This window comes from Haematobia irritans, chromosome 1 (genome assembly GCF_050003625.1).
Source record: "Haematobia irritans isolate KBUSLIRL chromosome 1, ASM5000362v1, whole genome shotgun sequence".
Classification (NCBI taxonomy): Eukaryota; Metazoa; Arthropoda; class Insecta; order Diptera; family Muscidae; genus Haematobia; species Haematobia irritans.
In genome coordinates, this window is record NC_134397.1 from 105091442 (window position 1) to 105119319 (window position 27878).

At 34.8% G+C, this 27878-nt stretch overlaps 2 protein-coding genes, 2 long non-coding RNA genes and 1 pseudogene across 5 annotated transcripts in view; 2 read left to right on the forward strand and 3 right to left on the reverse strand.

Annotated features, from left to right (window-relative positions):
• LOC142221542 (tetratricopeptide repeat protein 21B-like) overlaps positions 1-27878 on the reverse strand; it is a 420560-nt gene that overhangs the window by 189915 nt on the left and 202767 nt on the right. Inside the window, exon 5 of the mRNA XM_075291295.1 lies at positions 27565-27762. Within this exon, the coding sequence (XP_075147410.1) occupies positions 27565-27762 (198 nt within the window). The remainder of the gene's footprint in view (positions 1-27564; positions 27763-27878) is intronic.
• On the reverse strand, positions 14505-15338 carry LOC142221549 (uncharacterized). The gene is made up of 2 exons (XR_012718108.1): positions 15179-15338; positions 14505-15008 (listed from the first exon to the last, which is right to left on the reverse strand). It is a non-coding gene; the product is annotated as an uncharacterized LOC142221549 (long non-coding RNA).
• LOC142221547 (uncharacterized) lies at positions 15830-17480 on the forward strand. 2 transcript variants are annotated; one of them, XR_012718106.1, is made up of 3 exons: positions 15830-16728; positions 16785-16891; positions 16945-17480. It is a non-coding gene; the product is annotated as an uncharacterized LOC142221547 (long non-coding RNA). The 2 variants fall into 2 exon arrangements; XR_012718105.1 differs by having other exon boundaries at positions 15830-16891.
• Positions 23262-24348, reverse strand: LOC142221544 (cytochrome b5-like; annotated as a pseudogene).
• Spf30 (survival of motor neuron-related-splicing factor 30) lies at positions 26646-27580 on the forward strand. Its single transcript, XM_075291296.1, has 2 exons — positions 26646-26783; positions 26843-27580. Exons 1-2 carry the CDS (start codon positions 26742-26744, stop codon positions 27521-27523), a joined length of 723 nt encoding a protein of 240 aa, XP_075147411.1. The 5' UTR covers positions 26646-26741; the 3' UTR covers positions 27524-27580.

Genomic DNA, 27878 nt, shown 5'->3' on the forward strand with positions numbered 1-27878 from the left:
TATTTACAATATTTTTGGTTGAAATTTAATAGGTACAATTGTTTAAGTGGTATGTTTAGTGTTTTGGTATTTCAAGTGGTATAATTACAAGTTCCTTAGTATAATTGTTCTTATAGTAATTTGATACAATATATGTTTTGACTTATGAAATATTATTTTTGATATTTCTTTAATAAATTTTTATGTAATATCTTTTCTTTGTTCTCTATTTTTATTTTTACATTAGGTTCTTTGATTTCAGTTATTTCATATGGACCATGGTATGGTGCTTGGTTTTTCTTTCTATTTTCTTTCCTTACCAAAACTAAGTCACCTATTTTTAAATCTATTCTATTTGTATTCAATAATGATTTTTGACTTCTTTTGATTTTTGTTTGTTCTATTAACTTTCTAGCATTTTCTAATGATATTTTTAATCGTAATTTTAATTCATTAGCATAATTGTCAATGTCGTAGATTTTTGTGTCATTCATCACACTCTCCCCTGGCAAGGTTGGTAGCTTGCCAAATATTAATTCAAAAGGTGAATACCCAGTATCAACATGTGGCGTTATGTTGTATGCGAATGCATAGTAAGGTATCCAATTACTCCAATTATCGTCATTTACGAAAGACAAAAAGTATTCATTTAGAACTCTATGGTTTCTTTCAGTTGTGCCCAAAGTCTCGTGATGATATGGTGTTGAAAGCCTTTGTTCAATCTTTAATAGTTTGCACATTTCGTCCATTAATTCATTAACGAATTCAGTGCCTCTATCAGATTTCAAGGTCTTAAATATGCCATATCGCAAAATTAAATTTTCATTTAAAGTTTTTGCTATAGACTTGGCTTCTTTAGTCTCCATAGGTGCAGCTATTACATATTTTGTCAATTCGCATTGCATAGTCAGAATGTAACGATAATTTTCTGATGGACGTAAGGGGCCTACGGTGTCAATGACAACTGTGCTAAAACTATCTATAGGTGTGTCTGTCTTTATTAAAGGTTCCTTAGTATGTTTTGTTTGTTTATTTCTTTGACATAAATCGCATGTAGTAACATATTTTTTTATCATTTGAGACATGTTTTTCCATATGTATTTTTGTCTTAGTTTTGTTAATGTCTTTTTAACTCCAAAATGACCTCCGCATGGTGTATCGTGATATAATTTTATAAGCTTATATTGTTCTTCTTTATTTGTTATTTTTCGAGGATTTTCATATAGTAATATTTTGACGTCTTTATTTTTCAAATATATATTCATTTCTTTTTTAAATTTCCCATGGGTTATTATATTAAATATTTCGTCACCTTTTTCTAGTGCGAAAGTCTTAATACTCATTCTGCTTAACTCAGATGATAGCTTCTCCCAAAGATTACCTGAGTAATAGGGATTATCGCTACACCTTATGGCCAATTCGTTCACAGAAGGGTTATTAAGAATCTTAAATTCATTAGTCGACTTACATAATTCAAATTTTATTTTTCTCGCGAGTTTAATATCTTTTATTGATGTACATTCCCAAACTTTGAGTTGATCAGGCTCATTATGAGAAGACATCTTATTTTTATTAGCATGCATATATTCCTCATTTTTATTATTTTCTTTTATGCGCATTTTATTTTTCATTCCTCGTGTTATCACCAGCGATTTTTTTATTTTTTCATCTATATTTTGAGGTATCATTGTTTTTAGAGTGTCGGAGTTTAATTGTATACGTGATAGTGCGTCAGCGTTAGTATTATTTATCCGACATACTTTGGTATTCGATGACTGCATTAACCAACTGACCTATATTATTGCCGTTCTTGTTACTCTTAAATAGAACATTGAACTAAGCAAGAATATGGACAAATGGGTTTAAAGCAGAGCAATGCTGCGCAGTCAGCATAAATGCAATTGCAACGTAAAAAGTGAAATTAAGAATGAGAAACACATGTGTGTAAGAATGTGTGTAATCCATGACTTATCATTGGTCAATACAATTAATGTAAATATGTATTAGTAAATTTAAGATTGGAAAATTGTAAAATAGTTTTAAGAAGAAAATGGTATAAAAGAGGGACCTTGAGCCCACAATAAATAGAATTGATATAGACACAAAGAAATACACTTGTGTTTTATTTATTCTATCCAGTTCAATTCCATTACATGGCGATCCTGCCAAATTAATGCGTTCATCCGCATTTAAAAATATACATATGCGTTCTGTCGCATTTAAAATAATATAAGTAAATAAAAAAAAAAAATATAATTATTTATTTTTGCGTTGTAATCCGCATCTACAAAAAAAAAAAAATATATAACAAATAATAATAACTATAATTGATGGAAGACACTGCCATAACAGTCCGGGCAGTCCAACCCAAGCCGAGGGTTGTTGAATCAAAGATTGGACCGAAAGCTCTAACCATCGAAGAGTATAAGAGGAGGACAACAAGGCAGACTCCAAAGCCCGAAGAACCAGAAATCCCAGCGGTACCAAAAAAGAAGACTCCTGGCAGGATCGCCATGTAATGGAATTGAACTGGATAGAATAAATAAAACACAAGTGTATTTCTTTGTGTCTATATCAATTCTATTTATTGTGGGCTCAAGGTCCCTCTTTTATACCATTTTCTTCTTAAAACTATTTTACAATTTTCCAATCTTAAATTTACTAATACATATTTACATTAATTGTATTGACCAATGATAAGTCATGGATTACACACATTCTTACACACATGTGTTTCTCATTCTTAATTTCACTTTTTACGTTGCAATTGCATTTATGCTGACTGCGCAGCATTGCTCTGCTTTAAACCCATTTGTCCATATTCTTGCTTAGTTCAATGTTCTATTTAAGAGTAACAAGAACGGCAATAATATAGGTCAGTTGGTTAATGCAGTCATCGAATACCAAAGTATGTCGATGAACCAACATAGTAAGCAAAATAATGTTAGGTGCAGTTGCAGCGTATGTTAACAATATGTTATGAATGTTAACATGCAATCTTATATGCATAACAACAAAATGAATGAGATGTGTGAATGATCACATTGAATGTCGGCGTCAACACGAGACTGGAATGTTTGTGATTTGTTATTATGAACATGAGGGTCCCGAGCAGTAGGTTTTCTCAAATCGGTAATTGTTTCCAAAATTTCAACCCGTTTCGTTAAAAATTCATCCATCTGTTGCCAAGTGGGCAATTGTTTGTGATTGGAGAGCGAATCTTCCCACGACCGTAATGTCTCCTCTGGTAATTTAGTGGAGCATAAGTGTACCAGGATTGGATCCCAATTTTCGGTCCGAATTTTATATGACTTGAAAATGGAAATACTGTCATTTATCGTACGTTGTATAATTCGGATTGATTTTGGCGTTTCATTTTGAGCTATTTGTATTCCGAAAAGAAGTTTCATCTGTTGATGAACTAGAATGCGGGGATTCTCATAACGATTTTTGAGAGAATCCCAAGCCAATTGGAAGTTGTCATCAACTAAGTCAAATTTGCTGACTATCTGAAAAGGTTCGCCCCTAGTTTTTCCCCTCAGGTGGAACAGTTTTTGAGCTGGAGATAACTCGGGATGTGTCCCAAAAACCGCCCAAAAAATATCCCGAAATGCGGGCCATTTTGCGTACCCACCTTCAAAGGGAGGAGTATCGCATGGGGGAAGCTTCAATGATGAAGATTGGCTGAAAGTCACATCATGTTTTATAGTTTCATCGGCGTTAGAAGTCTGGTTTGACGATAACTCGATAATTTTAGATTTACATGCTGAATATCGCTTATATGCCTCTTTATGCTTCGTAGTAGCAATCTTTGTCAATTCACTATCATCCGCCGTTTCATCTCCTGTCATTATTTCTTTATAATTCATTACAACTATACTCCATCGGCGTTCTAATTCCGTTTCTTCAACCTTTAGAATTGACACTTTGCAGTTATCTTCTGCTTTAAATTCTTTGCAGAATGATATGACCTGTTCACAGTCGAATAAAAATTTTCTCCGAGCCGACATTCTTTAAAAATTGTACTTGCAAGTTTTTTGAAAATGTAAATATTTAGCGAAAAGGAATTGTATTAGGTGGACGAAATAATTGTTTGTTTGTTTTTTCATGCGAATTTTACATAGAAAGTCTAATAAAAATTTGGAATTTGTTCCCATATAATTAATAAAAAATAAATACTCACATTTTAATATGCCAAATGGAGTTTCTGTTTGACTTGCTCTGAGTTTCGTTACTCTCTTTTTAATATCGCTCAAAATAATTAGCAATTAAATAATCACGTATATTTTCAATTAAACAATTTAAAGCTATTCCCATTTATTTTGGGTAAATTTTTGGGGCTGCAAAATTTTTCTCAATCTGGTAACGTTGATCCGAGTTTATACAAAAATCCGACCTTCAAGAATATCTCTGTCTTCAAGAATATCTTTATCACTTTTTGTTTTGTTATATATTTTTTTTGTTTGTTTTCACATATCCTTTATTATTTTCTTTGTTTTTATTGATTACAGAGAGACAACTGCATATTTTCTTTTTCTTTATGAAAGAAAATGACAAATCATTATGCTTAATACAGAAATTTTGTGGTATTCCGCTTAAATCATTTTTTTTCAAAAAAAAGGTTAAATGCAATACTCTTACGACCTTTTGCTTCGGTTATTTTATTTTTTGCATAAATATCGATTTACGTTGTTGATCACTGCATAATTTATATATAACAGAAACAAACAGGTGTTTTGGGTTTCTTGATGTTTACACTTCTTTTGTTAATGATATTCTTATACTTTTTATCTATCGCCAGATTTTTGGAAAATATTGTAAAAGTTTTTTTTTTTGTGTTCATTATTATCACCACATTAACCAAAAATTTAGTTAAATTGTAATCACAAACTTTTATATTATTAATTTTTTGTTGTTATATGTTGCCACGAGGGGGGGGGGTATTTACCGTTCGAGGCGGGGGGATATTTATTTCTTGCGTAAGCACTATTCCTTTTGATAATTAAATTTCATCTCATCACCGTGTATTCACTTTATTCATATCACCAAATCGGAAAAAGTTTTTTTTTTCGAACAGGTTTTTTTTTATCACACAGAAAGCGAAGTTTTTAAATAAAGATTCATAAAAGCATTCGCGACGATCAGTCACTTGCTATCTTTTATTCTGTTTTGATTAAGTTTTGTTTTTGTTAGAATGTGTCAGTGTGACATGCTTTTTTAGTGAGTTACCGATTACGATTTTTTTGCTATCGATTATCATTTCGGGAAATCGATTTCAATTATATTGCCATTGATTCTAGACTTGATGGTTTCGATTTTGACAGTTTTTATTATCGATTAGTTTTTTCCTTCTTCCACACTTCTTTTTATAACAATTCATCTATGACGTTCTATATGTAATTTGATTTTTATTCTTTTTGATGTGCACTTTATATTGTTGTTGTTTTTCTCACTCTTTTTGTTTCGTCTTTTGACTCTTTAGAAAATTGATCACTTGTGTAAAAATGCTAATACATCGCCGTACCTACCTTCTCATTCTCTCTTACGTGTTACTTTTCTTTGGCCGATGTATATTAATTTCTGATGTCTCGCTGATGATGTTATTGATGTTTCTGACGTCACCGATATATGATGGGTAGGCTCTATCGCTGTTTTATTTTATTTGTTTTCAGCAGGAAACTGAGTAAATCGCCTATTATTATGATCGCAGTTTTTTTTTTCGTTTGAATTTCCACACAGTTCATTCCTATCCTAATCCGTAGGATTTTTTCGAAGGACCATGTTTAATCCCTTCTTGCTCGTATGTAGGGATTTTTGGAGTGTATAAGTTTCACTATTCGAATCCAAATGGCCTCTTGGGAAATAAAAGATTAAATGAATTCGTAGAATTCAGGCCAGTTTAACTTTATTCGATGGTTGCGGTTCTACAACTAAAACTTTATACAATCGTGCATCAAGCGGGAAAAACGAACATTTGATTTATATTCCAATGAGTGAAAAAGATGTCAAGATATACAATGTATGGCGAATTCAAAAAATGTATCGTAAAAATTCAAAATGACAAGTGAATATATGATATAATATTATTAGAGGTATTCGTTGCAAACAGGTTGAGCCATGGGTTCAACAAAATTGTAAAAGGGGGACAAAATCGTTAGGAAGCATTTTATTAAAAGTGAAAGAAACAAGAAGAAGAAAATCATTACGTTTTACAATTGGTAACTTTACATGGAAATTGGAAATAGTGGAATAATAAACTAATATTTCAAGGCCAGTCGATGCTGTTAATTCTTAATAAATATATTTAATATATTAATAAAACATGTGTTTTATTGAAGAAAGAAGAAAGAAAGAAATGCCTATATAAATAAATAAAACTGTATTTAAAAACGAAGGTAAGCAGTTCTAATTTTGAAGTAAAAGGTTTACCACAAATATGTAAGATTTGTCCAAATGAATGAAAAAAGTTCAAATCATTCCATATATGAATTCAAATCAGTTAAATTTTTTCATTCTGTAGTATAGTGGTAAATATATACGATGAAATAGAAAATTTTCCAGGCAGTTTGTAGATTCGGATGTTTTAAAGATGTAGACAAGCTTCAAAGATATTTTCTAAAACGGATACTAAAACTACCAGATTGCAATCCAGACTATGCAATGGACATTGAAACTAATACAGAGAACTGTCATATATATATATACCTTGGAATTGTATCTAAAATATATCCACAGGGCAATATTCAAATACACATATCCGTCTTCCATGGCGGATATGGAATGGAGAAGAGCCCTCGGAAGATTTTGAATCCGTCTCTGGAGTTAAACAAGGCTGCCTACTATCGCCACTGCTCTTTGCACTATACCTCAATGATCTGCACGAACATTTAGTAGGAGGACTTGATGTTGAGGGAAAAAATATTCGCGTATTGACGTATGCCGACGATATAACATAGTCATCTTGTCTGATGATGTAATGTCCCTTCAAAAAATGATTCTAAATTTGGAAGAATACTGCGAATTGTGGAATAAGGAGCTAAATATGAACAAGTTAAATATTATGGTGTTTAGAAAGGGCGGAAGACTATCTGACAGAGAAAGCTGGTTCTACAAATGTCAAAAGATTGAGATTGTCTCCGAATACACATATCTTGGAGTAGTGCTGTCACCGAAATTGAGCTTCTCTAAACATGTTAAGAGCCGTTTAATACAAGCAAAGGCAGCAATAGATTCTACATGGAAAATTTTTCTTGATAAAAAAGACATAAGCCTTACGATGAAATGGAAAATTTTCCAGACAGTTTGTAGATTCGGATGTTTTGAAGATGTAGACAAGCTTCAAAGATATTTTCTAAAACGGATACTAAAACTACCAGATTGCAATCCAGACTATGCAATGGACATTGAAACTAATACAGAGAACTGTCATATATATATACCTTGGAATTGTATCTATAATATATCCACAGGGCAATATTCAAATACACATATCCGTCTTCCATGGCTTTTCGCCATGCTTCATTAAGGAGGAATAATACATGGATTTTGAAAAAAAAAATTGACAGAAGGAAGAAAACCTATCGGATGCAAATAGGTATTCCAATCGAAGATTAAGCCTAACGGTACTGTGGAAAAGCGAAAGGCTATACCCAAGTCATGGGTACTTTAATTTAGACTTCATTAAGATTAAATTTAATTTAAGATTATTATTCAACCGTCGAACGGAACGGACATGTTTTTTAATAGCGGATAAAATCATCGTAATAAGTACCTACTACGAATTTCAAGTGTGGTGGGATATTAGGCCACCATGCAGAGAAATTCAAAGACATCCACTGGGTTGCTAACTTCAGGGCCCAGTGGACGGGTATCGACTGGAGTTATAAATTTGGGCAATGACCAAGAGTTAGGCCCAATTAGTCGACCTGTAGACGGGTCGACAGGTGGCGACAATTTGACAAGTCGAACCTTTTCCAAGGTAACGGCATCAAAAGGAGGTAATCCCTCACGAAAGAGATTCAAGGAACGCAGAAATGCTTTGTTTATCCTAAAGAAATTAGGATCAGTCGACCCAAGCACGTTGTCGGCTAAACAAAGCGATTCCTTAAAATGGGCTCAAGGAATTCTTGAGGCTGGAAAAAGGCAACGATCACCGGATGAGCTGCAATCCTCCAAAAGGGATCAACGATCGTTTGCCTCAGTTGCTAAAGACAGCCTTGTGATGGCTATCATAAATAAAGGAGCATTGGACGGTATGGTTCCAAAGCAAAAATGGGGGGAAATTGAGAATGCTTTGTCTGGCGTCTACTCACAGGTGCTGGAAAACTTTCCCGGCCCAGATCCTCGACACCAAGAGGCTGGTTGGTATCAAGGACGATTTAAGCTAGTCGCATTTGAGGACCAGAGGTCTATAGAATGTTTTAAAGCTGCTCTGATACTAATTGGTGAAGTTTGGGAAGGAGCTGCTCTAGAGTTAGTCGAGAAGAAAGACATACCAGCTAGGCCAAGAGCACATGCGTGGATACCTGCAAACCCTCCTGACCCTGAATCTATTTTAAATAGACTGAAACAATGCAATCCAGATCTTCCAACAGCTGATTGGAAGGTTGGCCGTTTGGATGAAGTGGATGGGCCAAGACGGCATGCAGTGTTTATATTGAACACTCAGTCTTTGCCACATCTAGCAAAGTCTCAGGGCCGTGTATGTTATGGCTTTCATTATATCCAAATGAAGGTGAATAAAAAGATCAGCTAAAGGATTCAGAAATTGACAAGCATCTGTCTGAATCAGAAGTAAGCGGATCCTCTTGCGAAGTCGAGGGAGATACCAAAGTTGAAGACATGGATAGATACCGTATGCGTGAGGAGGCTTCTACTGCCTCAGAACTCACCTAAGTTGAACCTATGGTTATTGCGAGAGTCACCGATATCTCTGAAGAGGACATTCTTGATGACTCGATTGAAGCGGCTGATGTGACGGTTGTTGAAAATCTCGATGGTCCTACGGATCCTCCAGATAAATCTTCATCATTGTAAGGCTGCATGTGCTGCCTTAAAAGTTCTCCTGATGAAAGGGGACATCGACATAGTTCTTATTCAAGAACCATATGTTTATAGAAACAAAATATGTGAATTAAGTACTCCGGGGTTCAAACTATTGCAGTATACTGGTAATGATGTAATTCGAGCCTGTATAATTGCTAAAAACGAGCTTAACTTGTTTCTGCTTCCTTCAATGTGCAATGCAGACACTGTCGTTGGCAATTTAGAAATAGTCAAATGCAAATATTGGGTATCTTCGGTCTATATGGGACATGACAGGGAGATGCCTCCATGTGCCGTTGAGACCATAGTTGAGGAGTCACTGAAAACAAAGACGAAACTCATCATAGTATATGGGGAAGTAGTGATACTAATGCAAGGGCAGAGTCGCTAATAGAGTTTATTTTGCGTACTAATCTGGTAGTTTGCAACAAGGGAGACGCCCCAACCTTTGTCACTAAAAACAGGTGAGAGGTTTTGGACATCACCTTGGCCTCGTAAGAACTGAATGAAATGATATCTTAGTGGCATGTTTTAAGTGAACACAGCTTCTCAGATCATCGCTACATCAGTTTCAAATTTGATGTTCATACCACCAAGACCATATTTCCGCCAAATGTTAGGAAAGCTGACTGGAATAGGTATAGGGAATCGTTCAATATGATGATACCGGAAATACCAGAGACAAATATGAGCACTGTGCAAGTTATCGAACACGCAGTGGAGAGGATTACTAAGGCCTTCAACATTTCACTGAAAGCTGCATGCCCTAAAGGGAAGCCAAGGGGGGAAAATCGACCACCATGGTGGTCTACGGAGTTAGGTAATATGAGGAAATTGTGCAGGAAGCTCTTTAACAAAGCAAAGTCCACCAGAGCTCCTGTGGATTGGGACGCTTACAAGAAGAATCTGAGAGGATACAAGCGAGAACTGAGAAAGGCTCAGCATAACTCTTGGAATGATTACTGCAGCAGCATTGAGAATGCGTCCGAGGCTTCCAGACTACGGAAGGTGCTAGCATCCACGAGCTCCGCTCCAGGTTTCATCAAAACATAGGAGGGCAATTGGACAACGTCCAGTGAGGAGACGTTGGAGGTACTATTGGACACACATTTTCCCGGAATTCAGACGGTTGAACCATGCACTGGCGGTGCCACAATGGCTCAGCGGTCGTTTCCTATCGAGGAAATTGTATCAGACTCTAGAATAAAATGGGCGTTAAATAGCTTTGGATCATTCAAATCCCCCGGACCTGATGGAATTACTCCGGCGGAGTTAAAAGCGGTGGCTGACAGAATTATCCCCTGGTTGTCGGCGATATATATAGGATGTATCAACTTAGCATATACTCCACGAAAGTGGAGAGAATCAAAAGTCGTTTTCATACCTAAAGCGGGAAAAGCCTCTCACTCGAATGCGAAGGATTTCCGACCAATCAGCTTATCATCATTCCTACTTAAGACTCTGAAGAGGATGATAGATATTTATCTTAGAACTAGCGTCGATTCAAGTTTGCTCTCGAAACGACAACATGCATACTCGAAAGGCAGGTCTACGGAGACCGCATTACATGAACTAGTCAGCTTTATTGAAAGTTCACTATCTGTCAAAGAATACACAATCGTGGCATTTCTAGACATCGAAGGGGCGTTCAATAACGTCCATCCGAGCTCGATATTAAATGGGCTGACAACTCTGAATGTTGATCCAGGTAAACTTAGGCTTCTAAGGAAGAGACGCATTTCAGCCACACTAGGACAAGCAAACATACAAAGGTATGTGAACAGAGGCACTCCTCAAGGAGGAGTTCTATCACCTCTTCTTTGGAATGTTGCTATAAACGACCTTCTGGTTTCCCTAGAAAAAGAAAGGATACAAGTGGTGGCATACGCAGATGATGTGGCGCTAGCAGTCATGCGCTTTACAGATTATCAGTTATTCCGGACGACAGTGCTCGCGTCGAACATATCCCATATATTGTGCACATTATAAGTTAAGTCCGAAGGCATAATCGATACTGCTGCATGTTTATGGGATCGATAACACATTTACCGATTATTTAGTCATCGCCGACAAGTCGTATCGATCCGACACACTATAAGATTCTTTACAAACACCGACATTCCGTCCGGAATAACTGATAGTCTGTAAAGTGCATCAGGGGAAAATTCCCAGCAACAGTTAGATATATTATACAGAGAGCCCTCCGGATGACTGAGAAATGGGCGAAAGATAATGGTCTTGTGGTAAATCCTGCAAAGACAGAAATAATGTACTGCAAAGATCGCAAAACTCCCACGGTTAGGCCCATTTCCTTAGGGGGTATTGAAATTCCCTTTAGGGAGTGTGCAAAATACCTTGGCGTTATTTTGGACAGGAAGCTGAACTTTAAGCTTAATATTGAAGAAAGGGCGAGGAAAGCAACGGTAGCTTTATACTCGTGCAAAAAGGCAATAGGGAAAAAGTGGTTAGACCTATAATGCTATATGGTGTTGTAGTCTGATGGCCGGCACTTCACCAGCCGACAAGTTTAGACAAAGTTCAGCGTATGGCGTGCTTGTGTATCTCAGGTGCATTCAGCAAGACAGGAACAAACTCCCTTAATGTCATACTGCATCTATTGCCTTTAGACATTTTGGCCAAACAGTCAGCTGCAACAACGGCTGTGCGGTTGCGCGAGCTATCGCTGTGGTCGGAAAAAAGTTACGGTCACAGTTCGGTCCTCAAAATAATGCCAGATGTGCCTAACGTAGTGGATTACACTTTGGCGAGTCCACTTTTCGACAAAAAGTTTGAGACTCTAATTCCCAACAGTGAGGCGTGGTATACACGGACCCCGGGGAATAAAAGATATATAGATTTCTACACTGATGGCTCCAAATTGGATGGCCAAGTGGGTTTCGGAGTATATTCTAAAGATCTGGAACTTCGAATAGCGAAAAGATTACCTGATCACTGTAGTGTTTTTCAGGCTGAAATATTAGCAATAAGAGTGGTGAATTGGCTGAGAAGTAATGCTCCAAGCAATATTGGCATTAATATATACTCAGACAGTCAACCTGCAATAAAATCCTTGGACTCTGTGTTCCTCAACTCGAAAACGGCCATCGACTGCCGCAAATCTCTCAATGAGATGGCTGAGCAGCACAATATTCACCTAATATGGGTGCCTGGCCACAGGAACATACCGGGGAACTGCGAAGCAGATGAGCTAGCAAGGCTAGGAACTACCTTACATATTCCAGGGGAACTAGAATCTGTTGGTGTGCCTCTGGCTACCTGCAAGCTCTTACTGCGTGAGAAGGCTGTCATGATGGCAAATGTTCGATGGGAGAATTGTAAGGGTTGTAACGACACCAAGCAAATATGGCCCCATTTAAACTTAAACCGCACACTAGATATGCTAGTGTTCTCGAGACGCCAGATATCACTCCTGATATCTGCTATAACGGGTCGCTGCCTGATAGGCGATTTTGCAAAAACTATTGGTGCGAAGTATAATGACTATTGTATGAGCTGTCATGATGCGGAGGAAAAGGAATCAATAAACACCTCTTGTGTGAGTGTCCTGCATTTTGTGTAAGGCGTAAGCAAATTTTAGGGGCATATAGCTTCAGATTACTAGCGGACCTGGAAAACGTTAACTTAAGCAGTCTGCTAATGTTTTTGGAACAATCTGGTTGGTTCAACAGAAGAAAATAATCGAGAAGGTTCAACGGTTAAAACTAGAAGTGCCCATATGTAATAGGTACTTTTAGTTAATGTGGTATCACAATGGACTGAATAGTCTAAGTGAGCCTGAATCTTAATCGGGCTGCCACTTTAACCTAACCTAACCTAAGATTAATTTATTCTTTGTCGGTGCAGCATAATCTTGAACTAAGGCAATTAGATGTGTCAAATTTAACATTGGGCGAAGAAATATATATGGAACAACAAGAGATGTTTGTTCCGAAGGCAACAAAGCATAAGGTATGTAAATTACAGAGGGCAATCTATAGACTTAAACCATCTGGAAGACAATGGTTTAAATGCATCGATTCAGTAATTGTAGAATTTGGACTTCATAAATCAAATTATGATCCGTGCATTTATTATATCCACAATGAACATACTCTTATGATTGTTGCGCTATATGTTCGCGCTAATGTCAACTTAACTTTATTTTATTTCATGAAAATTAGTTTATTTTAGTTAAAGTTTGCAATTTTAGTTAAAGTTTAGAATATTCGAGATTTGGACATAAGGCATTGTGTTGGTCTTGAAGTGGAAGTACAACCAAATGAAGTATCTGCACACCCAGAAAAAAGTGTCTTCGAAACTAAAGGAAAAAATGTTTATCAATTTAGTTTAGCCATTTCATTTCCATTAAGTTAAAATTTTGTGTGAAATAATAAAATTTACGTGTTTCAGTAAAAAAATCCTAAACTGAAAGCAGTTAGGAATAGTTCATTAACTAGAATAAGGCATGGAATTTTACTAATATTGTTTTCTTCGCTGGGTATAAGAATTTACTACTGAGCAAGAAAATTTTATTCACTGATAACAAAGCATTGGTAAAAATAAACAAAAAACCGAACTAAAACCAAGTTTCCTCAAATTTAGTAAAATGTCTTATAAAACGATAACACTGAATTCCTTTATTATAGAAAGCTTATCATACATACGAATAACACTTGGCATAGAAAAATATTTTAGTTCATTCGTAGTAAGAAGTATTCAATCCTTTCAAAACGTCTTCATTTTGGAATCTTCAATTATCAGGTAACATTCATACAGTGACGCTAACCTTTTGTGAAAAAATTGGTTTATGATTTTTTATATTTGTAGGTATTGAAATTGTAAAAGGGGGACAAAATCGTTAGGAAGCATCTTATTAAAAGTGAAAGAAACAAGAAGAAGAAAATCATTACGTTTTACAATTGGTAACTTTACATGGAAATTGGAAATAGTGGAATAATAAACTAATATTTCAAGGCCAGTCGATGCTGTTAATTCTTAATAAATATATTTAATATATTAATAAAACATGTGTTTTATTGAAGAAAGAAGAAAGAAAGAAATGCCTATATAAATAAATAAAACTGTATTTAAAAACGAAGGTAAGCAGTTCTAATTTTGAAGTAAAAGGTTTACCACAAATATGTAAGATTTGTCCAAATGAATGAAAAAAGTTCAAATCATTCCATATATGAATTCAAATCAGTTAATTTTTTTCATTCTGTAGTATAGTGGTAAATATATATAGGAAAATGTTAACTAATATATGGAATGCATTCTACGAAAATCATATCGCATCAACTTTCTTCACAATGAGTTCATTTTAACTTAAAGAAGTGGTCACTTTTTTCTGGGTGCAATGGGGAGCAAAACCGAGTGCATGTTGACCACTTAGGATTTGCTTAATAAAAACGTCTATTGAGCCCAATTGCTACGAAATTTATTTCTTTTATACTTTATTTCCTGATAAACAAAACTGTACATTCGCAAAAATCATAATGCGTTTATTAAAATAAAATAAAAGTCTGAATTCAGTTTTGCACTTTATGTATAATACATATAAATCTAATGTCTTAATATTTAGCCCATAGTCCTTTATTTCTAATTATGGTTTTAACTTGACATATTTCTATTAAGTTTTTTATTAATTCTTTTGGAATATCCGACTAATTGTGCTGAACTGGGCTCTAGATCTCATCGCTAGTTTTTGGTGTAATTTCAAACACTTTTATTCTCAATGGGATTGGCATCAGGGCTTTTTGGTAGCCTTTAGAGCATTTGATAACTGTGCTCCGACAACCATTTCCTTACTAGTTTGTAAGAATGCTTGGGTTTGCCGTCTTTTTGAAAAACAACTTGATCCTCAAGGTACTCAGTCAAATTTGATTGCACAATGTCAAGGTAGTCTCCTTTTTTCATGATTCCTTATCACTAACCCACAGCCAAGTGTGTCACCATCCCCATACCATGAAGCTTCTTGCTCCCCACTGTATATCGCAGTCGGGATAATATATCAGTTAATAAAGAAATATGTTTAGATGGGGAATAGCCCAAAGCAAATTTTCACAATGTTTGTATTCCATAAAATGGATTATTGAAGAAAAGTAATCGTGCAAAAATGACGATTTTAGCGGCTAAACTCGAACTTAATACCCACCTTTAGCCGCTAACGATAACTTTGTGAAAATTTGCTTTGGGCTATTTTCCATCCAGTTATAATGAAATCTTTTTTTACTGATTTAGTTTTCACTTTAGAATAAAATGACGATTTTAGCGGCTAAACTCGAACATAATACTCAGCTTAATACTTATCATACTTCGCCGTTACCTTATGGCAACGTTACACTTTGATTTGCACAAAGATAATTAAGTATAACAAGATTAAGCATTGTGCTCTTATAAAGAGAAAACAAATGTCAAGGTGTAGAGGGCTATGAGAAAAAAATTGTTTTATTTGTCAATTTTTTCCAAAGCAGCTCTGCCCAGGAATAAATTTAAAACGGCAATATTCACATAAAACCATAATGAATATTCGTTTTAAAATACACATACGTTTTAATTTAATTTTCTACAATCGTTTTGGTATTGCTTTTGTGGGTTTTTATTCAGAAATTTATGAAAAACACAAATGTTATATCTTCCGACGCAAACGGCAGTACATTTGAGGGACACGTCGACGCAAACTTTATGATATTTTGTAGGCAGAGTCCTCTGGTGCTTCAGTTTTGCAATAACAAGACTGTATCTTCTTCTCAATTATCTTTCCATAACCACCATAAGTGTGGTATCTCTTTAGAGTTGGGAAAGTAACGAGTATTTGATTACAAGTACTCGTTACTGACTAATTTTTTGAGTACTCGTTACTAGTAAAAGAGTACTCAATATCTTCAATGCCAGTTTTTTTCTTCTGACGGTAAGTTGGCGGTTTGAAGTAAAATTCTTAACTTCTTGGAAAATATTAATTGAAGTTTTCGAAAATGGTTTTATTAGTTAAAATAACACGAAAAGGATATATGGCTTCACCTTTGAAGAAAGTGAAAAATTTATCTGATTTCTTAACAACGTTTGCATTTGAAAAAAATTTCATTGGGTGTAGGTGGGAGCTATAATTTAAAGCATCACATGGATCACGTCTCATGCGAATAGTACGAATAATAATGTCGTTGACTTCAGCTGGTTCAATCCAATTGTTTTCAGAGAAGGTACCCAAGCTTATTCAAAAACCCTTGGAAAATTTCAACATTGGGTCTCACGATAAAAATGATCGCTAAATATTTTTATCCACTGTCAATGGTGGATTTAAAAAGTTTGCAAATAGCAAGCATCAGTAATACACAATGCCATTTAGATATACCCTGACGAAAAAATACCAAATAGTGAATACGAAATTGGCTCTAAAAATTTGAGTGATTGGTGAAAATCTTTTTCTAACGAGACCCATATATCTACAACACCACATTTTATAACACTAGAATAAAACTGGATAATAGAATTTGCTTTTTTATACTGTTTTTAAATTTAAAAAAGAGGAAGATATTATTAAAAAGTGTCTTTTTTAATTTTTTTTATAAAAGTAACGAGTAGTAACGAGTAGTCAAAAGTAATCAAAATTTACAACACTACATCTCTTTATGGACAATGAAAAATTTGCCAGAACTTGGATTCAGCGTTGCTAAGTAAACACCTGGGTGAACTTTCGATAACAAGGTTATCAAAAAATAACAGGGCGACACAGAAATCACTAAATGTATATCTCTTTGCAGAAAACTAAAATTATGGATTTTACGTTCTTGAAAACATTAAAAAGCTGACCGATGAAAAAAATGGTGGACAATTAACTGGAACTGCTTCAAATAGTTTATAATAATTGGTACGTCAATATGAAAAATTAAATCAAGTCACTAAATTTAAATCTCTTTGCAGAAAACTAAGATCTTTGGATGCTACATTCTTGCAAACATTAAGAAGCTGACCAATGAAAAATGAGTGGCTTATGGACAAGAAAAAGTTTCCGGAAACATTACAAGTGCAACCAATTAAAATTGTTAAAAACAACAAATTGTTGAAATCAACAACTTCTGGATGAAAATGTGCATCACATCGTCAGTTTAATTCATATGCTATTAACAGTTTAAAATTGATATTTTGTGAATTCCTTCTGCTGGAAATCAATTCTAACACGCGGTCCAGTACGTTCCTAATTTCAAATTGCCCGCATGTTAATAAGTTTTAATGCTGTTTTATGACACCAAAAGGAAGGAAATCGAATTATCAATGCAAAAGTGTTTACTAATGATGTTTAAGATATTTAGAGTTTTATTGTTTGTTTGTTTTTTTTTTTTTTTTGTTCTTATTTGTTGATATGTTTAATAAGATTATTATTTATCAATTGGTATTGTAGTGTATTATTATATATTTTATTTTGATGAAAATGAATAAATTATACCAAATTCATAGAATTTTGGCTTTGACTTTCAATTTGAAGTGGGGATATCATTCATACAAATTTAGGTTGAAAAGTATTTGCAACGGTGTTAATTTTGAAATTGACTCGCATCGAAAATTGTTTGACAAATTATTGAGTAGCGATGCATTTCAATTTGAGGATAACACTTGAGATATTAGGGCTGTTTTCTTTTTGCAGTGGATAGAACTTTTGTATGGCAATCGTTGCACTGGTGTTCTATCCAGTGCAACTATCAGTGCAAGTCGCACCAGAGTCACCATTATATGCGAATTTTGTAGTTGTCAAAATATGAATTGGCAACTAACTAAAATACTGGGGAGGAACACATCTCAAGTGAATGTCACATACTGAAAAGAAGAAAAAACAAAAGCAAATGTAAATAAACAAAACAGAAGTATTTGTTTAAATTTTGTTTCACTGCAACAAAAACAGGGATATGTATCGAATTATGTAGAAATATCTAGTGGCCCAACTTTAAATGTAGCGTCTCTAACAACTTCCAATAAAGGAACTCTCACGGAAGTGACGATTTCATTTGGACATTTCGTCAAAGGCCTTCTCTGTATTTCGTGAGACTCACAATAATTATGGAGTTCGAAAAAATTTAACCGCGCCTTAAATTTTTACAAAAACACCTTAAATGGCATGAGAATGAGTGAAATGTGTTTTATTTTCCTACAAATCAAAGTTTAAATTGCATGGCTCGGGTGGTGGAAGTTTAGTACGAAGGTCCAAAGAAAAGTCTTAATCCAAGAAATAAAAACAGTTCCTTCAATAATGGTGGGGGTAATATTATGGTCTGGGGGTCGTTTTTTGGACATGTTATGGCTCCGATTTATAGAGTATAGAGGGCACTATGCTTTTGGAAATCTTCAAAAACAGTTTGTCCCATGTAATATTACCATAACAATCACGGGAAATATCGTCTACATGGATTATTCAGTGCGATCATGATCTCCAGCACTCGTATAGTGTGCTAAAACAACTTATTTCTAATGAAAAAGTGTGTGTACTTGTACTCTATGTTTCGAATTCAGGCCAATGTCGTTCCTATGTTTAATAAAAAAATAATGTATTATACCCTTCATTGTGGACCAAATTCATTGATACCATCTCAAGTTTGTTGCGAGCTATATAAAGGTTGATATTCCCATATGCATGAATTTGAATCTGCACCGATTTAGACAAAATTGTATACACTTCAACAAAATCTATGTACTTAATATTTGAATCTAACTTTATGGGACGAAACATAATTTTAGTCAAAAAAAATAATAATAATAATAAGAAATCTGAAGTCTGGCGGGGCAGACTATAATATACACAACTTTGTATTTAGATCCACATTTTGATAAAATCTCAATCCTTCAATTTTGTTGAGTGCTTTGTATAAAGGTTTATGTTGCTATTTATCTCACTCGATTTGGACAATGTATATTGTAATACTTCTATAAAGAGTGCGACGCAGGGTATACATTTTTAGGCAATTTCGCAAAATTGAATTTATAATCGGTCGAAAGATTTATATTAGAGGTTTTTTAAGAATCAGTGACCATCAGCACGAAATAACATTATATGAAAATTTACTATAGAAATACATTTTCAATAAATATGCTAAATTTTGAGAAAATTTTCTATAGAAATAAAATTTTGACAAATTTTTCTATAGAAAAACAAGTAAGGAAAGTCTATAGTCGGACAGGGCCGACTATATTATACCCTGCACCACTTTGTGATCTACATTTTCGACACCATCTGAATTCCTTCAAATTTTTTGAGTGGTATATATAAAGATTTATGTTCCCATATACATGCATTTAAATCTGAACCGACAATATATTTAAGACCAAAATTCTATTGACTTAAAATTTATGTCGGCTAATGCCCTGGGGTGGAACACAATGTTAGTAAAAAACAAGTAAGTAAAGTCTAAAGTCGGGCTGGGCCGACTATATTATACCCTTCACCACTATGTATACCAACATTTGTGTTACCACCTTAACTACTTCAAATTTGCTGGGAGCTATGCAAAGGTTTGCATTTCCAGATACAAATACTTATAATGAAGAGAATATTTGTACAAAAACACTAGAATTAAAATCGGCTATCACCATGGGATGAAACACAATGTTAGTAAAAAATGTGGGAAATATGAAGCGAGAGAAATTTTAATGCAAGTGTACAAAAGGACATTTATGATTTATCAGGCGATACATATGTATACCAAATATAGGAAAATTTTAGTAATATTTGCAATTTTTGCTACTCACCAGTGGCGATTTTAAAAGGATATTGGTAGATCTCGCCAAGATATGTGGTCAAGTGTGGGTTGAAACATATTATTTGGTCAAGTCGAGCGACTTGGAGCCTTATTTAAAAATCAACTGTTCTGTGGAAATTCTGGCACTACAGGATATGACTAAGATATGAGGAAATCATCACAGAGTTTTGTCTAAAGTGTGGGAATTTTGGTCATATTTGTAATAACTGGAAACACGAATATATGGGGGTTTTATCTAAATCTGAACCAAATCAGATCAAACTTTACACACTTAAATATCTAAAATATTAAAGATTTTAACCAAATTTGACACACATAACGACACCTAAATCTGAATCGATTTCAATCAAATTTACCAAGCATTGCTAGAATGTTAATTCTACTCTCTGTGCAAAACTTCACGAAAATCGGTAGTAAACTTTGGCCTCTGTTGTCATATGAGTCTAAATCGGACGAAAGATATATATGGGTGCTATATCTAAATTTGAACCGATTTCAATCAAATTTTGCACTCGTGACTATATGGCCAAGCGTTATGTTTGAGCAAAATTTCAACTAAATCAGGGTAAAACTCAGGCTGAATCCATATAAGTGCATATCGTACGAAAGATATATATGGAAGCTATATCTAAATCTGAACCGATTTCAATAAAATTTGGCACATTTGACTATACTACCAATTGTACTCCTAGTGCAAAATTTCTACCAAATTTGGGTTAAAATCTGGCTTCTAGGGCCGTATAAGTGGACGAAAGATATATATGGGAGCTATATCTAAATCTGAACCGATTTCTTCCAAAATCAAAAAATAGGGTTCTATTCTGACCCAAAACACATACTTGTGCCAAATTCGAAGTCGATTGGGCTTAAATTGCGACCTAGACTTTGATTACAAAAATGTGTTCACGGACAGACGGACATGGCTATATCGACTCAGGAGCCCACCCTAAGCATTTTTGCCAAAGACACCATGTGTCTATCTCGTCTCCTTCTGGGTGTTGCAAACATATGCACTAACTTATAATACCCTGTTCAACAGTGTGGCGCAGGGTATAAAAATTTTATAAATTGTTGTTCATTAGGCCGTGAAGTACAAAAATATAACAGCAGACATCTACTGCTGTTTTTAGCAGACTTTTTCTATGAGTATACTGGAAGTCGAGTCTGAATTTGGAAAATAAAGTTGTTAACTCGTTTTAAAGGATTTTAATAGCATATGGAGAACAAAAGCTGAAAAAATGAAAACTTAAAATTCGCTTCCTAGAAAGAAGTACACAAAACCGAAATTTAAAAAAAATGTGTCTTAAAAATATCCTTACTAGTATTCTCCGCTTCTTTGGCTCGGATTTAAAAAAAAGGAAAAAAAGGAAAGGGAAAAAGTAAATTTTTAAAGTAAAGACAAAATCTTTGTAACAGGACATGCCTTTTTTTGAGTGTATACTGCTTAATTTTCATAAATAAGGAAATTCGGTTCATCTCCCAAACCTATACCAATGATACCCTTGCTTATGTTTACTAATTCGCATGGGGTGGTTTAGGGTATGATATAGTCGGCCCCGCCCAATACCGATATGGACCAATTTTTGTATGGTTGTTAGAAACCACATACTAACACCACGTACCAAATTTCAACCGGATCGGATGAATTTTGCCCCTCCAAGAGTCTCCGAAGGTCAAATCTGGGGATCGGTTTATATGAGGGCTATACGTAAAGTAATGCGATATGGCCCTTTTCCAATAAGATACGACCTATATCAATAACAACTTCTTGTGCCAAGTTTCAAGTCGATAGCTTGTTTCGAACGGAAGTTGGCGTGATTTCAACAGACGGACCGACCATCATCGGGTCGTATTTTTTCCAAAATGAGGCCGGTCAGGCAGTTACTGTGAATGGTGTTCGCTATCGTAAGATGATAACGAACTTTGTATGGCCCGTATTTGCCCCACAGCTAACGAAACAATGGCTCTTTTGCGCAACAAATTTAATGTCCGTGTTATCTCACGTAATGGCAATGTCAATTGACCGCCAAGATCATATTTGAAAGAAAATGTGTACGTCGATAAGCCAGCAACAATTCAATAGCTAAAGGACGAGATAATTCGGCACATTAACGGCATAGAACCTCAATTATGCCCCAGCGTCATGGAAAATTTGGACCATCGGAAGGAGGTGTGCCACCGAGGTCGCGGCGTCTATTTGGCCTATAGTTTGTTCCATACATAATTGAGTAATACGAATATATCATAATAAAATAAAATTACAATAATGTCCTAAATAGTTTGTGTTTTATTCAAAATCAACATCGGCCCTTGAAAATTTAACCACCCTATTCTTTATGGGGTCTTAGAGCAATTTTTCGATCTGTTACAAACGGAATGACAAACTTAAAAAACCACCATCTTATGGTGGAGGGTATAAAAATAGCATTTGGAATAGTATATAATAATAAAATTGCCTTCTTCATCATTATTTAGAAAATATTCACCAAGACAGTATGATTTTGGTTTGGATTTTGCGGTAAAATTTAAAATTTTCATGAATTTTTTAGATATTTACGCTTCATTTGTGTATAATTTTTCTATTCTTTAGTTAACCCTCTAATGCCCAATCCCACCTTTAGGCGGGCTTCAATAAATAAGGAAGCTTTTAGTAAAACACACCTTAACACAATAAAAATGGGTAAAATAAAAAGAAAACAGTTGGAACTGTTCAAGAGGCTTTGCAGCATATACTGAATTTTACCTATAAAGTTTTCTTGTTTAGTTTTCTTGCTTTTGTGTCGTTAACATTAAATATTTATTCAGATGGCCAAAAAATTGGGGCATTAGAGGGTTAATTATACAAACATAATCCAAAAATGAATAAAGTTAAGTTAATTTGCTGAAGAAATAATAATTCCGATAACTAAAATAAAACTAATTTTTTAATGGTTACATTTTCTTAATACATTTTAAAATAATAAAAACTTTTGTCTTACACTTTTCGACATTTTTTATTTTCACGGCGAAAGCTTAAGGAAACCTTGAAAATAAAAAATGTAAAAACAAGTGTAATGAAACTTAGTTTTTATTGATGGAACCATGAACGCCTAAATGTTTTTTAACATATTTAAAAATTTTGAAAGAAAATCTTCACTCCAGCGCCTCTAAAATGGGATTTCGTGACAAAGACTCCTTGTTCCAACAAGCAAACACCTCAAACACACGGCCTGGGATGTGAAAATATGGCTCCTTCACAACACTAAATATCTCAAAACGCAACCACAAAGCCCAGGTAGCAACCCCATTGAAAACTAGGATCTCATTTGGAACCGTGGATCGGACAAAACCAAATTTCATCTTGGACAGCCCTTAAAAAAAGTGTTACAAGAAGAATGGGGCAAAATCTCTCAAGAAACGTGTCTCATACAATGTGATTACTGATACGACGAATACTTTTGTGAGCTTTTTTTGTAGTTTTTTGATTTAATGATTAAAAATAATACAATAAAATTAATTTCACGATTTTTGTTTACGTTTTGCTGTTATGTATATCCATGGAAACATTTTAATAAAACTTTTTCATATAAATGTTAAGCGGTTTGCGATTTCAAGATATAAAAAAGAATATTTTTGTGAGTCACTGTATATGTTTTGTTTTTGTTTTTTGTATGACTTGTTTTATGGTCTAAAACAGCAAGAAATCCCTTTCTCAACTAAATATACAAATAAACTTGCGATATTTGTTTGTGGCTGGTGGTGGTGATGTTTTTCTCTGCCTACAATTATTGGTATTTCGTTCCAAAGAAAAACTTATAAACCAAGGTGGCTATTAAACCCAAGACAAAAGGCATCAGCCATGACTTCATTACGATTCCTCGTTCTTTTGCTCAGTATTCCATGTGGGTTCGGATTTTTCTGGGACATTTGTACGCTCTTCAGCAACTAGTTAACCGATTTTGTATTGTTGCATCATTTCACGGGCATATGAACTGTGACCAACTTCTTCGAAATTTTCTGTAGCATCTTTACCAGCTTGTTCGATCAAGACTTCTTCACCACCAGGATGCTCATTGAGAAAAGGGGTCACGTCATACACGTTGTTGTGGATTATGAACCAATTCTTTTCTTTTGTAATATTTTTGGCAACTTCGGCGTGGGTAAATTATTTTACATTTTGCGATGACATGGTGTTTAATTAAATAATTTGTGGTATTAAGTTGAATTATATTTCCTGTATATTCTCTCCCTCTTGTGATGGCTGGCTGAAGTCTGTAATTCTACGCTAGGCTTTTGTGATTTTGATGCAATTGGCATATCCATTTCTATACCACACATGCTTGTGGTATTAGCCACTTGTAAATCCACCACTTGAGCAAATTCCCATATTTCCACGCGTTTGGTTGATAAACATGACGCACTGAATCTGTTTCCACGCACGTAACTGTTGCCAGCAGTCATTTGTTTTTGAAAGGCAAGCAGCAAATCCTTTAAAATTAATAATCACTCTTTCGTTTTTGGTACACTTATTTCTATAAATTGATTATTAAATGTATACCCCCTATTTTTATTTGTAAACAATAACTTTGATTTTGACATTTGACGACCAAGTGTTGCCAATCAAAATCGAAAATTGAACTGGTTAGACGTTTTGCGTTTTATTTTTGCACTGGTTATCAGTGCAATAAGAAAACAGACCTATTATTGCTAATGTGTTGAACTTCACTATTGAGGGTAATGTCTGTTTTTTGTTGAGAACGCGATTTTCTCAACAATTTTTCAACTTGAATATTACCCTAATCCTTTGAAAAAATGTTTGAAAAATTGTTGAAATTTAGCATTTTTCAAACGTTTGTGTTTATTGGGTTGCATTTTGTTCGCATTTTGTCAAAAATAAAAACTCCCTGATGTGATCACCAATTGTGCATGAGCAGTGGATTTTGTTGAAATCCAATTGCAAAACTACTGAAATTCGTAGATATTTCAACTGAAATCCATTGTAAGTAGACATCGGGTATAATGTGAACATAGTATTAATATGAAAATGCTATTTGCAAATCTAGAAAAAGTAAGATTGCAATGGGGACGTACTTCTATACTATGTTCACACAATGATATGAATGTTTTTATTATATGATATCTCACCTTTGTATTGAAAGGCAAAATTCTCGAAAACGAAAGATTTCAAGCATACAATTGCTGACAGATATCATTGATAGTTGATGGAACCACCTACTTTCGGTTGGCAAATAATTCGGTTGAGGCAACGAATTTGTTTTCTGGGTGTAGTTATAAAGTACACCAAGGCAATAATTTTTCCTAGTTTTAACAACACTTTGTGCAAATCTCAAAATGTGAAGTACAATTTTGTTCAATTTTCGCAGGAAGTATTTTATTCTTCCTATAAATCAATTTATTTATTTTATGTGTGATTAATAATCTACATTTTTAATGAATGTAGTTTATTCTACCCATAAATCAATTTATTATTTTATGTGCAATTAATAATCTACATTTTTAATGAAAACAAAAATATGTGTGATGAGCTCTTTAAGTGCAACTACCTTACACACATATGCCATGGAATCTGTTATACACCAGTCCGCCATTTTGTTATGTGTTATAACACTTTTAGCAGAGTTACCAAGATAACTTACGAAACACGTGCTTTAAATATGCACCCTTTGCACGATTGACATGTCATCACAATATTTATTGAAAAGAAAAAACATGATATTAATTGTACATATGTAATAAATGATCTTTATACATATGAAAGAATTTAAGTTATTAAATCCCATTTTAAGTTATGTTTTCCTTTTCGTGTTTAATGTTTATTTTTGGCTTTAACGTTTGAAATACTGTCCTGACCACCAGTGCGTCCAACAGTTTCTGGAAAATTTTGTTCTACACTCGGCGTTTCCCAGATACATGTGGTATACCAAATTGTACGTATTGATGTCCTCTACCAAGTTCCGTTGTCACTTTTGTGTACGAAGTCCATTCCTGGCCCCAGCGCTGGAAATACTGTCCGAACCACCACTAAGTCCAACAGTTTCTGGAAAATTTTGTTCTACACTCGGCGTTTCCCAGGTACATATGGTATACCAAATTGTAGGTATTGATGTCCTCTATCAATATCCGTTGTCACTTTTGTGTATGAAGTCCATTCCTGGTCTCAGCGCTGGAAATACTGTCCTGACCACCAGTGCGTCCAACAGTTTCTGGAATATTTTGTTCTACACTCGGCGTTTCCCAGATACATGTGGTACACCAAATTGTGGGGAATAATATCCTCTATTAAGTTCCGTTGTAACTTTTGTGTACGAAGTCCATTCCTGGCCTCAGCGCTGGAAATACTGTCCTGACCACCAGTGCGTCCAACAGTTTCTGGAAAATTTTGTTCTACACTCGGCGTTTCCCAGATACATGTGGTATACCAAATTGTAGGTATTGATGTCCTCTACCAAGTTCCGTTGTCACTTTTGTATACGAAATACATTCCTGGCCTCAGCGCTAGAAATACTGTCCTGACCACCAGTGCGTCCAACAGTTTCTGGAAAATTTTGTTATACACTCGGCGTTTCCCAGATACATGTGGTATACCAAATTGTAGGTATTGATGACCTCTACCAAGTTCCGTTGTCACATTTGTGTACGAAGTCCATTCCTGGACTCCACATGGGAGTGTCCTGACCACCAGTACCCAGTAATAACCAAGATAAATAACATTGAACAGGCACAAGTGGCACACCAAATTGTAGGTAAAGATGTTCTCTACCATATTCTGTGTATAAATTGTTTTTAAGCACGGAAATACATAAATTTCATTATATATTCTGTCTGTCCGTCTTATATTAATTCAGTTTTTGTCGTCTCTGTGTCACCCTGTTATTTTTTCGATAACCCTGTTATCGAAAGTTAGCGACGTCGCTATCTTCACGCAGGTGTAAACAACTGTTGTTTATCGATTTTTTTGTGACAAACTTCGAGATGAGCGACGACCTACAAAATTATAAACTACAACTCCAACAGGTAAATTTGATGTGAAATATCCATTCAAACTTTATTAAATGTGTGTTTGAAACCTTCAGGTGGAGGCTGCTTTGCTCACCGACCCAAAAAATGAGGAGTTATTGAAACTAAAAAAAGATTTGGAAGAGGTTATAGAACTGTCAAGAGATCTTGTAAAAACACAATTGGAAGAACATAACAAATCTGCATACGTAGAGCCAGTGAAGACCCCATCTCTTCATTACAATGACATAGAGACGGGTTTGATGCACGCCAAAACATGTACTGTCCCTGGTAGAATATGGAAAGTTGGGGATGTCTGCCAAGCCAAATGGACGGAAGACGGGCAATACTATGATGCTACAATTGAAGGTATATCTGAAGATGGAGAAGTTAATGTCATTTTTGAGGCATATCAAAATCGTTCTACAACTCATCTAAAGGAGCTTCGTGAACGCACAACCCGTAATGAAGTGTTTCCCACTAACAAACGCCATAGACCCAATCAAAAAGAGTATCTCAAAAAACGTAAACAGAAAAAACAACAAAGATTCAAAGAACTGGAGGAGGAGCGTGAGTTGGATAAGAATAAATGGCTTCATTTTACATCAAAACAGTCCAAAAAACAGGGAATGCCAGTAAAAAGTATTTTTGCTTCTCCTGAAAATGTTGAAGGTCGTGTGGGAATTGGAACTTGCGGAGTCGCAGGTAAAGGAATGACCGATTACACAGTTGGTGAAAAATATCGGAAAGGGCTATAATTCCAAATAATTTATAAGTATAATTTAATAAAAAAACTTACTTCGATAACATTTTAACGGACTCTTTTACTTTGCTGGCTTGGTGAATTGTTGAGCGCCTGTGAATGATGTACTGATTTTCTTTGGCCTTAGTTAAAGTAACCAATGCACGATCGTTATTACCAGCTTTTTCGTGAACGCGTGCGAGAAGTAATAGCGTTTTAGTTTTAAGTTGCAGTCCATCAATATCCCAAAGTTCCCTGCAAAGGTGTAAATATATATGAATAAATATATAATAAAGGGTGATTTGTTAAGAGCTTGATAACTTTTTTAAAAAAAAAAACGCATAAAATTTGCAAAATCTCATCGGTTCTTT